The sequence below is a fragment of the Sminthopsis crassicaudata genome, chromosome 5 (genome assembly GCF_048593235.1).
Source record: "Sminthopsis crassicaudata isolate SCR6 chromosome 5, ASM4859323v1, whole genome shotgun sequence".
Taxonomy (NCBI): domain Eukaryota; kingdom Metazoa; phylum Chordata; class Mammalia; order Dasyuromorphia; family Dasyuridae; genus Sminthopsis; species Sminthopsis crassicaudata.
The window spans coordinates 161,954,325-161,971,905 of NC_133621.1; the positions used below are offsets into that span (position 1 = coordinate 161,954,325).

Sequence of the window (17,581 nt, forward strand, 5' to 3'; positions counted from 1 at the left end):
GCTAAATTTGAACTCAAGAACATGAGTCTGAATGAGTCTGGTATTCTATCCTTTGGGTCACCCTATTTTACAGAAACTGAGGCTTGGATAGGCTAAAGGGTTTAAACATCATCACAAAGTAAGTGCTTAAGGAAGGAATCAAACCCAGGCTTAGACAAGTCTAAGTCCAGCACTTACAGAACTGTATTATTATGTCTCTCCAAACTCAAAGACCTTTTAAAAATCTATAAGCAGTTTCCTAGTACAGAATAGATTGCTCTGCTGAATAAAGAATCAACAAGCTCCAAGTCTGTATTGCAATCGATTTTAAGTCTACATTTTAGGGTCTGCCTTTCACTTTCATACCTGCTCCCATCTTCAAAAACATTGTTTTCTTTCAGCAAAAATGCCAGCTGCAATGCCAGTTGTTCCTTTTCTTCATGAATCTTTTCTCTTGCTGCTCTCTCAGCATGGAAGTCAGAACAATAAACCTCCATCTGGTTAACAAACAAACAAAAAAGTTCAACTGTCTGCTTTTTTGTGTACTGTAAGCTCTTGCTGCCACCTGCAGGATAACTAAGAAAGATTAGTATAATGACTTCTGCCTACAAAACACAGGGATAAAATTGTCAATTATTAATTTTGCTATTGAACTGAAAAGGTTTAACACCTCTAATCTTGCTATCATCCTTGTTTCACCAATAGAATTCACAATCCCTCCAGGCCTTAGTAGAGCATTTTGATAAGCTTCTATAGCTAAAGTCCACCAATAACCCCCTGGTAACCAAGCTTCTTAAAGCCTCTATTAACATAGCAAGTTAGTTCTTCTGACAACAGATGAATGTATGAAAAGGGGCATAGAGAAGTGTGCATTGTGACACCATCATTCAACTAGCAAAAGGGGCTACTCCAGCCCTTCTCCAGAAACAGATTTGGGGCCCTCCTGGCCACCAAACTTATTTTCCTAGAACCTAATTACTTTGTTCTGTGACTGAACTTCTAGAAAACAATATAGGAAATGATGTGGCACTGTGGAAAGATCACAGGTCTAGAATCAAAGGAAATTAAAATTTTACCTCTAATGAATACCTAGTTAATTGGGAAAGCCAATTAATCCCCTTAGGCTTCACTTTTTTTCCCTTGTAAAAAGAGAAGGGTGGACTAGTCCTTTTACATCACTACTAAAAATAGTAAGTAAAGACTACTTCTGACACAGTAACCCCCATCCCAGCACTAATGCTTTCCTTCACAGCACTAGAGTCAGAAGAGTGGGACTGCAGCCCCAGGTGTGCTCTAGGACTTAAGTTTGAAGGCCCCCTCAATTCAAAACCAATTGCTAGGTACATTTACCCTGTCATGATTCATTGAAATATCTAAGAAAAAGAAGAGATTCTTACTGCTTAAGCACCGAATAGCCAGACACATTTTCTGAACAAGATTAAGGCATCAGATACCAGACACAGCCAAGAGTAGAGTGCATATACTGCATAGGGTTATATCTTGAATAAAATATGAATGCTGGTCATCCTGACCATGTGGGGAGAAGACAATGAATTGATAGTGAATATGGATTCAGTCAGTCATCTAGAACTTTAAAGGTATTTATGTAATCAACTATACATTCCAATTTCAGTGCTGCCTCTAATCATTGTTCCTTGACATCTGAAGAAACAGGCTCATAAGAATAGTCCTCATGATCATGAAGTGAAAGGAGGTAGTAAGCTGATTAGAGCTGTTCTTGAAGTCCTTGAAAAATATGGCACTCATTGGGGCGGAGCCAAGATGGCGGAGAAGAAACACACTACTCAGTGAACGTCCTCACTCCCTCACAACCAATTAGATAAATTAAGTCTCAAAATTAGCTCAGGACTGATAGATACCACAAGGACTGGAAGCACGACTTACCAGCTGAAGAGAATCTGGAGTTTCAACAGGAAAGGTCAGTTCTCAGGGGAGGAATAAGAAAGACCAGCACAGACGGTGGGGTAGGGGCACACTGCGCCCATTGCGCTGGGAGGGGCTCTGGGATCAGAGAAGCCACTGAGGTAAAGGAATCTGGCACAGGCTGTTAGCTCTTCTCTGCTAATTATTTAGCAGTTCAGAAGAGAAAGCCAAAATATTTTAAAACTCAGATTAGATTCCCCCCCCCCCCCCCCCACCCTGGGGCAGACTCGGCACCAGGGGGTGTGGCCTCAGCTACCTCCTGAGAATAGTTAAGAGACTGACAAGTGGGTGGATACGGCCCAAGGCAACACACACTGCCTAGCTTAGCTGGAGGGAGTGGAACTCAGCTCCAGGAAGTCCCAGAGAAGCGGAACCTTTGAACTAGGGACCGCGGTTTCTGGCAGACACTTCCAGTTTGAGCGCAGGGGCTTCTCACGTCACCTGCTGCAGACATCCACTCCCCACCCGGACACATAGGCTGAGCTTCTTGCTGTCTTCACTATTCTATGCCCTCAAAGCACAGCAGTGCTAATCACCTCTGAGGCGCTTCCAGGGAGGGGGTGGGGAACTCTCTCCCAGAGCTCTCTCTTAGCGCGGGCGCAGGGGCCACTGCATCCATCCGGTCTGGGAGGAAGCTGGTAAAGAAGTAAATAATTTCCTACCCCAGGGACAGACCCCAAAACATTTTTTAAGTATGAGCAAAAAAGCTAGAAAAACTATAGATTCCTTCTATACAGAGAAAGAGCGGGTACCCAACCCCGAGGAAGTTAACAGCAAAGATTCAGAAGATAACAACCTAAAGGGGAACGATTCCTGCCCCCCATCACATAACTCTCTCCTAGAAGAAGCTCTTAAGAAATTGAGGGAGATCGAAGAAAAATGGGGCAAGGAAAGGGAAGTTATGATAGAGAATAACAACGTCCTGAAATTGGAGTTGGAAAAAATAAAGAATTCACAGGAGATGCAGGGAAACAAAATTAGTGAATTAGAAAAGGTTAAAAAAACACAGGAAAGTAGGATTTCTGAATTGGAAAAGATAAAAAAGTCTCAAGAAAATAGAATTTCTGAATTGGAAAAAGAAAATAATTCTCAAAAAAAAAAAATTAGGGAAATGGAAAAAAATTCAATAGAGCAAAATAATTCATTTAAAAATGAAATTGGGCATTTACAAAAAGAACTAAAAACTGTGAAAGAAGAAAATAACTCCTTAAAAGTCAGGATGGAACAAATAGAAATGAATGATTCACAGAGAACCCAAGAATCAGTCAAACAAAACAAAAAAAATGAGAAGCTGGAGAACAACGTCAAATACTTACTGGGAAAATCTATAGACCTGGAAAATAGATCTAGAAGAGATAATCTGCGGATTATTGGACTTCCAGAAAACTATGACCAAAAAAAGAGCCTAGATTCTATTTTACAGGAAATTATCAAAGAGAACTGTCCAGAGATAATAGAAACAGAAGGGAAAGTAGATGTGGAAAGAATTCATCGAACTCCTTCTGAAATAGACCCTAAAAAAAGAACACCACGGAATATTGTGGCTAAGCTGCAGAATTACCACACAAAGGAGAAAATCCTGCAAGCAGCTAGAAAAAAACAATTTAAATACCAAGGTGCCACAATAAGGGTCACCCAAGATCTGGCTGCCTCCACATTAAAAGATAGAAGGGCCTGGAACCTGATATTCCGTAAGGCAAAAGATCAAGGACTGCAACCAAGAATGAACTACCCAGCTAAGTTTAGCATCTTTTTCCACGGAAGAAGATGGTCATTCAATGAAACAGAGGAATTCTATATGTTTCTAAGAAAAAAACCAGACTTAAACAAAAAATTTGATCTACATCCACAAGACTGAAGAGAAACAGAAAAAGGTACACAGAACCCTTGAGAACTGTAACTCTGTTGTGGGTATATAAAAAATACTCAAGGATAATTTGATTTTACTGATATAAAAGAAAAAAAGGGGGGTGTAGTAAAGGGAAGGAGGTCGGTTCAGAAAAAGGGGAAGGAGTGATAAAAAGAGGGAAACTACATCCCAGGAAGAGACATAGAAAATACACCATATCTGAGGGAACTTAGTGAGGGGGAGAATCATTGTGTGAATCTTACTCTCATCAGAAGAGGCTCAAAGAGTAAATAATTAACATATTTGTTTTTCAGAGAATTTTCTCTCACCTCATTAAAAGGGGGGAGAGGAAAAGGGAAAAGGAAAAGGGGAATAAGTGAAGGGACTTGGAGGGAGGGGGGAGGGATCCTAAAAAAAAAAAAAAAAAAAAAAAGAGGGAGGGTTGCGCGTCACAAGGGGGGTCTGTAAATTAAATATCGGGGAGGGGGATCAGGGGGGTCAAGGGAAAAAAGCATAATCTGGGGATAATACGATGGCAGGAAATACAGAATTAGTAATTTTAACTGTAAATGTAAATGGGATGAACGATCCCATCAAACGGAGACGGATAGTAGATTGGATCAAAAAGCAGAACCCTACAATATGTTGCCTACAGGAAACACACTTAAAGCAGGGAGATACATACAGAGTAAAGGTAAAAGGTTGGAACAGAGCCTATTATGCTTCAGGTAAAGCCAAAAAAGCAGGGGTAGCTATCCTTATCTCAGATCAAGCAAAAGCAGAAGTAGATCTCGTTAAAAAAGATAAGGAAGGAAACTATATCCTGCTGAAAGGTAGCATAAATAATGAAGCCATATCAATACTAAACATATATGCACCAAGTGGTATAGCATCTAACTTTCTAAAGGAAAAGTTAAGAGAACTGCAAGAAGAAATAGACAATAAAACTATAATAGTGGGAGATCTCAACCTTGCACTCTCAGATTTAGACAAATCAAACCACAAAACAAACAAGAAAGAAATTAAAAAAGTAAATAGAACATTAGAAAAACTAGGTATGATAGACCTTTGGAGAAAACTGAATGGCAATAGGAAGGAATATACTTTCTTCTCAGCAGTTCATGGATCCTATACAAAAATTGACCATATACTAGGACATAAAGATCTCAAAATTAAATGTAGGAAGGCAGAAATAATAAATGCCTTCTTCTCAGATCACAATGCAATAAAAGCTACATTCAGTAAAAAGTTAGGGGTAAATAGACCAAAAAGTAATTGGAAACTGAATAATCTCATCTTAAAGAATGACTGGGTGAAAGAGCAAATTATAGAAACAATTAACAATTTCACCCAAGATAATGATAATGATGAGACATCATATCAAAATCTTTGGGATGCAGCTAAAGCGGTAATAAGGGGAAATTTTATATCTTTAGAGGCTTATTTGAAGAAAATTGAGAAAGAGAAGATTAACGAATTGGGCTTACAACTTAAAAGGCTAGAAAAAGACCAAATTATAAACCCCCAACCAAAAATTAAACTCGAAATACAAAAATTAAAAGGAGAAATCAATAAAATTGAAAGTAAAAAAACTATTGAATTAATAAATAAAACCAAGAGTTGGTTTTATGAAAAAGCCAATAAAATAGATAAACCTTTGGTAAATTTGATCAAAAAAAAGAAAGAGGAAAATCAAATTGATAGTCTTACAAATGAAAAGGGGGATCTTTCCACCAATGAAGAGGAAATTAGAGAAATAATAAGGAGTTACTTTGCCCAACTTTATGCCAATAAATTTGATAACTTAAGTGAAATGGATGACTTCCTCCAAAAATATAGGCTCCCTAGATTAACAGAGGAGGAGATAAATTGCTTAAATAGTCCCATTTCAGAAAAAGAAATAGAACAAGCTATTAATCAACTCCCCAGGAAAAAATCCCCAGGGCCAGATGGATTCACATGTGAATTCTACCAAACATTTAAAGAACAATTAGCCCCAATGTTATATAAATTATTTGAAAAAATAGGGGATGAAGGAGTCCTACCAAATTCCTTTTATGACACAGACATGGTACTGATACCTAAACCTGGTAGATCGAAAACTGAGAAAGAAAATTATAGACCAATCTCCTTAATGAATATTGATGCTAAAATCTTAAATAAGATATTAGCAAAAAGACTTCAGAAAATCATCTCCAAGATAATACACTATGATCAAGTAGGATTTATTCCAGGAATGCAGGGCTGGTTTAATATTAGGAAAACTATTAATATAATTGACCATATTAATAATCAAATTAATAAGAACCATATGATCATCTCAATAGATGCAGAAAAAGCATTTGACAAAATCCAACATCCATTCCTACTAAAAACTCTTGAGAGTATAGGAATAAATGGATTATTCCTTAGAATAATCAGGAGTATATATTTAAGACCGTCAGTAAGCATAATATGCAATAGAAATAAACTGCAACCTTTCCCAGTAAGATCAGGAGTGAAACAAGGTTGCCCACTATCACCATTACTATTCAATATAGTACTAGAAACGCTAGCCTCGGCAATAAGAGCCGAGAAAGAGATTCAAGGAATTAGAGTAGGAAATGAGGAAATTAAACTATCACTTTTTGCAGATGACATGATGGTATACTTAGAGAACCCCAAAGACTCTGCTAAAAAGCTACTAGAAATAATTCAAAATTTCAGCAAAGTGGCAGGATACAAAATAAATCCACATAAATCCTCGGCATTTTTATATATCACTAACAAAATGCAACAGCAAGAGATACAAAGAGAAATTCCATTCCAAACAAATGTTGATAGTATAAAATATTTGGGAATCCATCTACCAAAGAAAAGTCAGGAATTATATGAGAAAAATTACAAAACACTTGCCACAAAAATAAAATCAGATTTAAATAATTGGAAAGATATTCAGTGCTCTTGGATAGGCCGAGCGAATATAATAAAGATGACAATACTCCCCAAACTAATCTATTTATTTAGTGCTATACCAATCAGACTCCCAAGAAACTATTTTAATGACCTAGAAAAAATAACAACAAAATTCATATGGAAGAATAAAAGGTCAAGAATTGCAAGGGAACTAATGAAAAAAAACTCAGAGGAAGGTGGTCTAAGTGTACCTGATCTAAAGCTATATTATATAGCAGCAGTCACCAAAACCATTTGGTATTGGCTAAGAAATAGACCGGTAGATCAGTGGAACAGATTAGATACAAAGGACAAAAAAGGGTACATCTATAGCAATCTAATCTTTGACAAACCCAAAGATTCCAACATTAGGGATAAAAATTCATTATTCGGAAAAAACTGTTGGGAAAACTGGAAATTAGTATGGCAGAAATTAGATATGGATCCACACTTAACACCATATACCAAGATAAGATCAAAATGGGTCCATGATTTAGGCATAAAGAGGGAGATAATAAATAGATTAGAGGAACAGAGGATAATCTACCTCTCAGACTTGTGGAGGAGGAAGGAATTTATGACCAGAGGAGAACTAGAGATCATTATTGATCACAAAATAGAAGATTTTGATTACATCAAACTAAAAAGTTTCTGTACAAATAATACTAATGCAAACAAGATTAGAAGGGAAGTAACAAATTGGGAAAATATTTTTAAAAACAAAGGTTCTGACAAAGGTCTCATTTCCAAAATATATAGAGAACTGACCATAATTTATAAGAAACCAAACCATTCTCCAATTGATAAATGGTCAAAGGATATGAACAGACAATTCTCAGAGGAAGAAATTGAAACTATATCCACTCACATGAAAGAGTGTTCCAAATCACTACTGATCAGAGAAATGCAAATTAAGACCACTCTGAGATACCACTACACACCTGTCAGATTGGCTAAGATGACAGGAACAAATAATGACAAATGTTGGAGGGGATGTGGGGAAATTGGGACACTAATACATTGCTGGTGGAGTTGTGAAAGAATCCAGCCATTCTGGAGAGCAATCTGGAATTATGCCCAAAAAGTTATCAAACTGTGCATACCCTTTGACCCAGCAGCGCTACTACTGGGATTATATCCCAAAGAAATACTAAAGAGCGGAAAGAGACATATATGTGCCAAAATGTTTGTGGCAGCTCTTTTTGTTGTAGCTAGAAACTGGAAGATGAATGGATGTCCATCAGTTGGAGAATGGTTGGGTAAATTGTGGTATATGAAAGTTATGGAATATTATTGCTCAGTAAGAAATGACCAGCAGGAGGAATACAGAGAGGGTTGGAGAGACTTAAATCAACTGATGCTGAGTGAAATGAGCAGAACCAGAAGATCACTGTATACTTCAACAACGATACTGTATGAGGATGTATTCTGATGGAAGTGGAAATCTTCAACATAAAGAAAATCCAACTCACTTCCAGTTGATCAATGATGGACAGAGGTAGATACACCCAGAGAAGAAACACTGGGAGGGGAATGTAAATTGTTAGCACTAATATCTGTCTGCCCAGGTTGCATGTACCTTCGGATTCTAATGTTTATTGTGCAACAAGAAAATGATATTCACACACATGTATTGTACTTAGACTATATTGTAACACATGTAAAATGTATGGTATTGCCTGTCGTCGGGGGGAGGGAATAAGGGAGGGGGGGTAATTTGGAAAAATGAATACAAGGGATAATATTATAAAATATATATATATATATATAAAATAAAAAAAAAATTAAAAAAAAAAAAAAAAAAAAAAAAAAAAAAAAAAAGAAAAATATGGCACTCATTACCTAAACTTCAAATTACACAGATGGTATCAAAGAAAGCCTCCTTGCAGAAGTACAAGAAAGAAAGCCTGGGTTTAACAACAACAAAATCCCAGTTGAGGAATTAAGACAAGTAAAATGAACGAATGCATGAAAATATTGATGATAAATACTGTGGAGCCAGTGATGCTCCAGTACCAAATACACACACACACACACACGAGAATTTTAGAGGAAAGAACAAGAAAAGAGAATACAACTAGATCCTAAGTAATGGAAGTAATGTATCCCCTGAAGTGGCTGCATTATTTGAATTTACACTGCATATTTCCATTGAGTTAGAAAAAGTTATTATATTTTACATAATTATAGCTCTGAATAGTGTGAATTCATATACTTGAGACTTTTTCAGGAGATTCATTAACAGCACCAATTAGGGACCGAACTTGTAAATAGCTTAGTTACAAGTTGTCTAAAATCTAAAGTAAGCTGCCTTTAAAATTAAATTGGAGGGCAGCCAAGTGGTACAGAGGATAGAGCACTGGCCCTGACGTCAGGAGGACCTGAATTCAAATTTGTTCTCAGCCACTTAACACTTCCTAGCTGTGTGACCCTGGGCAAGTCACTTAACCTCAATTTTCTCAGCTAAAAAAACAAATAAAACAACAACAACCAAAAAAACCCCTAAATTGGAAATCAGTGACTTCAAATACAACATATGGAACAAAATCAAAAGATAAGTAAAGGAGAAAATCTAGAAGGATCAGACTACCTGAAAAATCTTTAAGAAAAAACCTACTACTTCAAGAAATAATGGACTAAAACTGCTCAGACTTTTTAAAACCAAAAGGCAAAGTGAAAACAGAAAGAATCCATTGGTTATCTTCTCAGAAACCCCAAAATTAACATTCCCCAGAATGTTAGAACTAAAAATCTAGAACTTTGAAGAAAAAGAAAAACTTCCAGAAAAAGAATTGAAGTATCAAGAAGACAAGTGGCAAAGCATCTAAATTAAACATTAATTAAATTACAGAGAGATACATCTTAAAATAAATAGTGAAGGACCTTTGGCAGCTTTCACTATAATGAAGAGAAGAGCAGGAAATACAATATTCCAGATGCCAAAAGCAAAAAAAACAAAAACATACATATATACATATACATACATATATATAAATCAAAAATACCCTAACAAAGCTGAATATTTGTAATCATAGAGAACTGGGGTTGAGGAATTGGCCTTTAATGAAATAAAGAACTTCAGAATACTCCTGGTGAAGAGATCAGGAACACAATATGAATTACAAATATAAGAGTCAAGAGAAACAGAGAAAGGAAAATAGATTTGAACTAAATGATGGTGTAGAAAGAGAAGAAATATACCCTTCTCATAAATCTAAGGTCTTCAAAAGTCTTAAAGAAATTAATAAGTAAATGTGGGAGATGTTTTGCAATGTTTTTATTAAGTTAGAAAAGGAAAAAAAAAGGATGAAAATAGGAATACATTAAGGAAGAAAGGAGGAAGGCAGAGATAGAATTACTCATCACATTTTTGCTGTGTGAGAAGATTATATAAACATAGAGGAAGGGGTGAGGGAAACAGGAAGCCATGTATATTGTGAATTCTACCAAACATTTAAAGAACAATTAACTCCAATGCTTTATAAACTATTTGAAAAAATAGGGAGTCCTACCAAATCCCTTTTATGACACAGACATGGTACTGATACCTAAACCAGGTAGGCTGAAAACAGAGAAAGAAAATTATAGACCAATCTCCCTAATGAATATTGATGCAAAAATTTTAAATAAAATATTTTGCTAATGCAAAGAGATTACAGAAAATCATCCCCAGGATAATATACCATGACCAAGTAGGATTTATACCAGGAATTCAGGACTGGTTCAATATTAGGAAAACTATTAGCATAATTGACTATATCAATAAACCAATTAACAAAAACTATATGATCATCTCAATAGATGTAAAAAAATCATTTGATAAAATCCAACATCCATTACTAATAAAAACATTTGAGAGTATAGGAATAAATTGATTTTTCCTTAAAATAGTCAGGAGCATCTATTTAAAACCATCAGTAAGCATCATATGCAATGGGGATAAACTGGAACCATTCCCAATAAGATCAGGAGTGATACAAGGCTGCCCACTATCACCATTATTATTTAATATTGTATTAGAAATGCTAGTTTCGGCAATAAGAGTTGAGAAAGAGATTAAAGGAATTAGAGTAGATAATGAGGAAACCAAATTATCACTCTTCGCAGATATGATGGTATACTTAGAGAACCCTAGATAATCTACTAAAAAGCTATTAGAAATAATCCACAACTTTATCAAAGTTGCAGGATACAAAATAAAGACACATAAATCATCAGCATTTTTACACATCACCAACAAAATCCAGCAGTAAGAGATGCAAAGAGAAATTCCATTCATAATAACTGTCGATAGCATAAAATATTTGAGAATCTATCTGCCATGGGAAAGTCAGGAATTACATGAGCAGAACTACAAAACACTTTCCACACAAATAAAGTCAGATTTAAACAATTGGAAAAATATTAAATGCTCTTGGATAGGCTGAGTGAATATAATAAAGATGACAACACATAAACTAATCTATTTATTTAGTGCTATACCAATCAGATTCCCAAGAAACTATTTTAATGACCTAGAAAAAAATAACAACAAAATTCATCTGGAAGAACAAAAGGTCAAGAATTTCAAGTGAATTAATGAAAAAAAAAATCAAATGAAGGTGGCCTAGCTGTACCTGATCTAAAACTATATTATAAAGCAGCGGTCACCAAAACCATTTGGTATTGGCTAAGAAATAGATTAGTTGATCAGTGGAATAAGTTAAGTTCACAGGACAAAATAATCTGTAATTATGGCAATCTAGTATTTGACAAAACCAAAGATCCCAAATTTTGGGATAAGAATTCACTATTTGACAAAAACTACTGGGAAAACTGGAAATTAGTACGGCAGAAACTAGGCATGGACCCACACTTAATACCATACACCAAGATAAGATTAAAATGAGTTCATGATTTAGGCATAAAGAATGAGATTATAAAACTTAGAAGAACATAAGATAGTTAACCTCTCAGACTTGTGGAGGAGGAAAGAATTTGTGTCCAAAGGAGAACTAGAGATCATTATTGATCACAAAATAGAAAATTTTGACTATATCAAATTAAAAAGCTTTTGTACAAACAAAATTAATGCAAACAATATTAGAAGGGAAGCAATAAACTGGGAAAGCATTTTTATAGTTAAAGGTTCTGATAAAGGTCTCATTTCCAAAATATATAGAGAACTGACTAAATTTATAAGAAATCAAGCCATTCTCCAATTGATAAATGGTCAAAGAATATGAACAATTTTCAGATGATGAAATTGAAACTATATCTTCTCATATGAAAGGGTGTTTCCAAATCACTATTGATCAGAGAAATGCAAATTAAGGCAACTCTTGAGTTACTACTACACAGCTCTCATATTGGCTAAGATGATAGGAAAAGATAATGACAAATGTTGGAGGGGATGCAGGAAAATTGGAACACTGATGCATTGTTGGTGGAGTTGTGAATGGATCCAGCCATTCTGGAGAGCATTTTGGAAATTATGCTCAAAAAGTTATCAAATTGTGCATATCCTTTGATCCAGCAGTATTACTACTGGGCTTATATACCAAAGAGATCTTAAAGAAGGGAAAGGGACCTGTATGTGCCAAAATGTTTGTAGCAGCCCTTTTTGTAGTGGCCAGAAACTGGAAATTAAATGGATGCCCATTAATTGGAGAATGGCTGAATAAAATGGAATATTATTGTTCTGTAAGACCAGCAGGATGATTTGAGAGAGGCCTGGAGAGACTACATGAACTGATGCTGAGTGAAATGAGCAGAACCAGGAGATCATTATACACTTCAACAACAATACTGTACGAGAATGTATTCTAATGGAAGTGGATATCTTCAACATACAGAAGATCTAATTCAGTTCCAATTGATCAATGATGGACAGAATCAGCTACACCCAGAGAAGGAACACTGGAAAGTGAATGTGGACTACATTTTTTGTTTTTGCATTTTTGTTTTTATTTCCAGGTTATTTTTATCTTCTGAATCCAATTTTTCTTGCGCAACAAGAAAACTGTATGGATCTGCACACATATATTGTATCTAAGATATATTTTAACATGCTTAACGTGTATGAGACTGTTTGCCATCTAGGGGAAGGAGTAGAGGGAGGAAAGGGAAAAGCTGGAACAGAAGTGAGTGCAAGGGACAATGTTGAAAAAATTATCCATGCATATGTTGTTAATAAAAAGCTATAATAAAAAAATATCATTATTAAAAAAAAATAACCATGTATTAAGATATTTACAAACCTCATGTGTAAATGCAAACACATCTTAATCTTTTATAAACCACAAATGCCATGAAATTATATTTGAAGAAATGATTAAAACTAATCTAACTAACACATCATTTCTAAAGCATTTTTGGATAAAATAGAAAATTTCAAAGAAAACTAACAAGATGTACTAAAATTGAGGTTGCAGTCCCCCTTTTAGGTTTCCAAGGAGGAAAATGTATATATCTAACATGAATAGTCCCAAATATATGTATATATTATATTCCCCTCCCCAACTAGTTATTATTTTGTTAGAAAAAAACTGATCTGTATTTTTCTTCACAACTTGATCTGCTGCCCAGTTTAAGAAAACAGCACAAAACAAAATAAAACCGCTCCCCAAATAGCCAAAGCCTTATCCCAAGTTGCTTGCCCCACCATGGTGACCCTTACGTGGAAGATGAATAAATAATAGAGGGTTAGAATAGAGTAGATTTCAATCTCCTTGGAAGTAAGGTGAAGCATAAGGGAGGGAAGAGACAAACAGAAAAGGAGGGAAAAAAGATATCATGCATTAATCCCTTCCTTATCCCAAATGTTAAATTAAGAAACTATTGTTAAGGGTAATTTGCAGTTCATATAATCCAATAAAAAAAAGGTGGGAGCAGGTACACTGAAGGGGAATGTGTGTCAGAGCAAACAAAGAATAGGGGATGAGTAACAGAGACACATCAGATGTTAAAAACATATCTAATAGAAAAATTAGCAGAGAGGACCCCAATGAGGTCTTTTTTACATTTTTCTTATTGCAGGTATGATAAGTAATGGTAGTTGAGTTGTTTCCTTCTGACCCCTACCCCCAAACTACATACGGATTTTACCTGGGGGAAAAACAAACAATTCAGCACATTTCCAAGTGATCATAAACACATTAGCAAATAAAACTGGAGCAGAACAGGGAGGACAACAGATGACAGATGTTTAAAGAACAGCTCAAAAGCTGTTGTTTAGTTGTTTTAGTCATCTCGGCAAAGACACTAAAATGATTTGCTGTTTCTTTCTACTGCTCATTTTGCCAGAGAAAATTGAGGCACTGATTGGTAACTACTGCTCATAAGTGTTCTGGGTCACAGTACCAGGATAGAGAGGAACACTTACGGTCAGTCAAAAAACAGTAGAGGCTGATCCTAGTTCAAAGCAAGCACTAGTACTTCTGACTGAAGTAATGACAAATATCTTATTGATAGACTTGGATAACAGACTACCTGAAAGCCAAGGTCAAAAAAGAAGCCTAGACATTGTATTTCAAGAAATTATCAAGGAAAAGTGCCGTGATATCTTATATATATATAGGAGACATTAGAAATGGAAAGAATCTACCAATCAATACATGGAAAAGGTCCTAAAATTCTCAGGAATATTATAGCCAAGTACCAGAATTCTGAGGTGAAGGAAAAAACTGTTGCAAGCAGCACAGAAAAAGAAAAAATATCATGGAACCATAACCAACATCACATTAAGATTTAGAAGACAATAAAAAAGCAGAAGGCTTAGATTATGATATTCTGGTAGACAAAAGACATGAAAAATTATAAACAACTTACTTAGCTAAACTGAGAATAATCCTTCAGAGGAAAAAAATGGATACTTAATTAAATAGAGGACTTTCAAACATTTCTGATTAAAAAAAAAAAAACAAAAAAACAGAACTGAACAGAAAATGACATGCAAAAACAAGAAACAAAAGAATGATAAAAAGGTAAACATGAAAGAGAATTATAAGGGATGTAATAAAATTAAAACTGTTTGTTCCTTTATGGAGAAGTAACACACACACACACACACACACACACACACACACACACACAAGGTATAAAAATCCATGTGATCCAATAGGGAAATAAGAGAAGAAGCTATTTGGGGCGTGGGGCATGATAAAAGGAAGGATGGATTAAAAGAATCAATGATCAGAAACAAACTTCTGTGGAAGGACAGGGAAAAAAGAGAGAAAGATCAACAAAAGAAAAGCAAATTGGGAGAAATATGTAATTCTGAGTCATAACTAAATGTGAATAGGATGAGCTCACCCATAAAAAAGATACAGACAGCAGAATGAATTAGAAGCCAGAATCCAAAACTATGTTGTTTGAAGTGTCTCTCTTATAAACAGAGACAAATACACAATACCAAAATAAGGGGTTTCAGTGAGCCGTTGCCCAGGCTGACATAGGATCCTGTCATCAGCCTCGGATTCAAATTTGTGTATGTAAAGCAAAAATTGACTCTGTGCCCAAATTGCCATGAAATTGTGCATATCCTTTGATTTAGCACCACTACTAGGTGTGTACCCTAAAGAGACCAAAGGAAAAATAAATATTTGTACAAAAATACTTATAGCACTTCTTTTTATATGATGATAGAATTGTTCATCATCAGTGATGGCTAAACAAGTTGTAGCATAATGTTTGTGATGGAGTACTTATTGGACTGTAAGAAATGTGGTTTCAGGAAAAAACATAGGAAGATCTGTATGAACTATTATAAAAGGAAATGAGAAGAATCAGAAAATCATTGGGCACAGTAACAGTAATGCTGTAATGATGAACTACTATGAAAGATATAGCTATTATGATTCCATGTTCCAAGACAATTTCAAAGATTGTTGTTCACCTCTAGGGAGAGAAGTGATAAACTCTGAGTTTAAACTGAAGTATAAGTTTCTGGCTTTCTTTGTTTTTTGTTGCTTTTTTTTTTTCCTTCAATATGGCTAATATGGAAATAGTTTTGCACAACTAAACATGTGAGTGATATTGTTTGTCTTTTCAGTGAGTGGGGGATAGATGAGAGGGAATGAATTTGGAACTCAAAATTTAAAAAAATGTTAAAAATAAATGTTTTTTTTTCATTATCCAATTATTTGCTAATAGTAATGATAATTTATATAAAATGGGTGAATAGTTATACAATATCCAGATTAACAGGCTCAGAAAGGAGGATTTTAAAAAAAAACCTAGAAAAAAGAAATAATAAAAGAAAAAAAATGGATTTATGTGAATTCTACCGAATATTATAATATTAATTATTTATAATGTTATGTAAAGACATAAAAAGGATCCCTACTAAATTCCTTCTATGATACATATTTAGTCTTGCTTTCAAAGTCGAAGCTCTTCCAATTTAGTAGGTCTTGCCTGAATTTACATTCTCTTAGTCCAACTTCTGAGAACGGAACATGATTTTCATGACACAATGAGGAATAACAATACAACTTTGGTGCTGACTTTTTAAAAGCCAGTCACAAAAACAATACATTTGTATCACATTTTAAAATTTCAAAACATTTTACACACATTATCTTTTTTTGAATGACAAAAATCCAATTGTGAACTACCAATTTCAAAACAACCCTGTGAAGTACTATTAGTACTATAGATATTTGTGTTCATTTTACAGAAGAAAACAATCTCAGAGAAGCTAAATGACTTGTCTGTTACAAGCTATGAACACAGATCTTCCTGATTCCAAGACAGCAGGGTGGCTGGGTCCCTTATTTGGCCTTTATGAGAAACACTAGCTATAAAAATTGTTTCCCAAGTTTTTGCTTTCCTTCTAATCATGGATACATTAGTTAATGATGTTGTTTTTTTTGCAAAAAAATTTTATTTTAATGTTATCAAAATTTTCCATTTCACTATTTCATAATGCTCTTCAGCTCTTCTTTGGCCAAAAATTCCTCCCTTCTCCAAAGATCTGACAAATGGACTTCATCCCTTGCTCTCCTAATTTGCTTATATCATCACCCTTTATGTTTAAATCATGAACCCATTTCAACCTTATCTTGGTATAGAGTGTAAGATGTTGATCTATGCCTAGTTTCTCCCATAGCATTTTCCAATTTTCCCAGTAATTTTTGTCAAATAGTGAGTTCTTATCTTTGACCTTATCAAATAGTAGATTTTTACTACAGTCACTGACTATTATGTATTGTGTACCTAATTTTTTTCACTGATTCATATTCCATTTCTTAGCCAATATCAAATGATATTGATAACTGCTGCTTTATAATAGTTTTAGATATGACACAGCTAGGCTATGGAAAAGATTAATTCTAAGCAAAAAAAAAAAAAAAAAAACTCTCAAACAAAAAAACCTGAACAACTTAATTATGCTTTGAAATGGCAAAGAATGGGAATTTGAAGGGATAGTTGAATTGGGGAATAAGTTACAGTATGTGATGGGATAATTTTTTATTATTTTTTATCAGCATCATGACCAATAACAATTCCAGAATACTAATTATGAAACATGCAATCCACCTCATAATATAGAAGGTAAAGGACTCAATACAGAATGAGGCAAGCTTTTTTTGGGGGAAGAGGATGCATGGCAATTGTGAAAATTTGTTTCAATTGACTATATATGTTTGTAATAGGTTATCTTTTTCTTGTGTTCTCAATTGGGGAAAGGGGTAGAATGGGAGATTTTGGCTGAGTAAAAAAAAATATTTAAAAAGGGAGGAGAAAAAGAAAAGAAAATCTAAGAAATAAGGCTATATGTCTAAAATAATGACAATAAGAGAAAGCTCTTTAAGTTCTAAAAATTATATGAAAGGACATGAAATACAAAATACAAAAAGTAAATTATGTAAAGTTCCACTTAAGATTTTCAAT

General features: G+C 34.7%; 1 protein-coding gene across 8 annotated transcripts in view; it reads right to left on the reverse strand.

Annotated features, from left to right (window-relative positions):
• OPTN (optineurin) overlaps nucleotides 1-17,581 on the reverse strand; it is a 49,096-nt gene that overhangs the window by 3,598 nt on the left and 27,917 nt on the right. For 7 of the 8 annotated variants that reach the window (XM_074268631.1, XM_074268629.1, XM_074268627.1 and 4 more), the window contains one exon: nucleotides 346-476. In XM_074268631.1, coding sequence (XP_074124732.1) covers nucleotides 346-476 — 131 coding nt within the window. Of the gene's footprint in view, nucleotides 1-345; nucleotides 506-17,581 lie in introns of all 8 variants that reach the window. The other variant, XR_012482447.1, reaches the window with a different exon arrangement.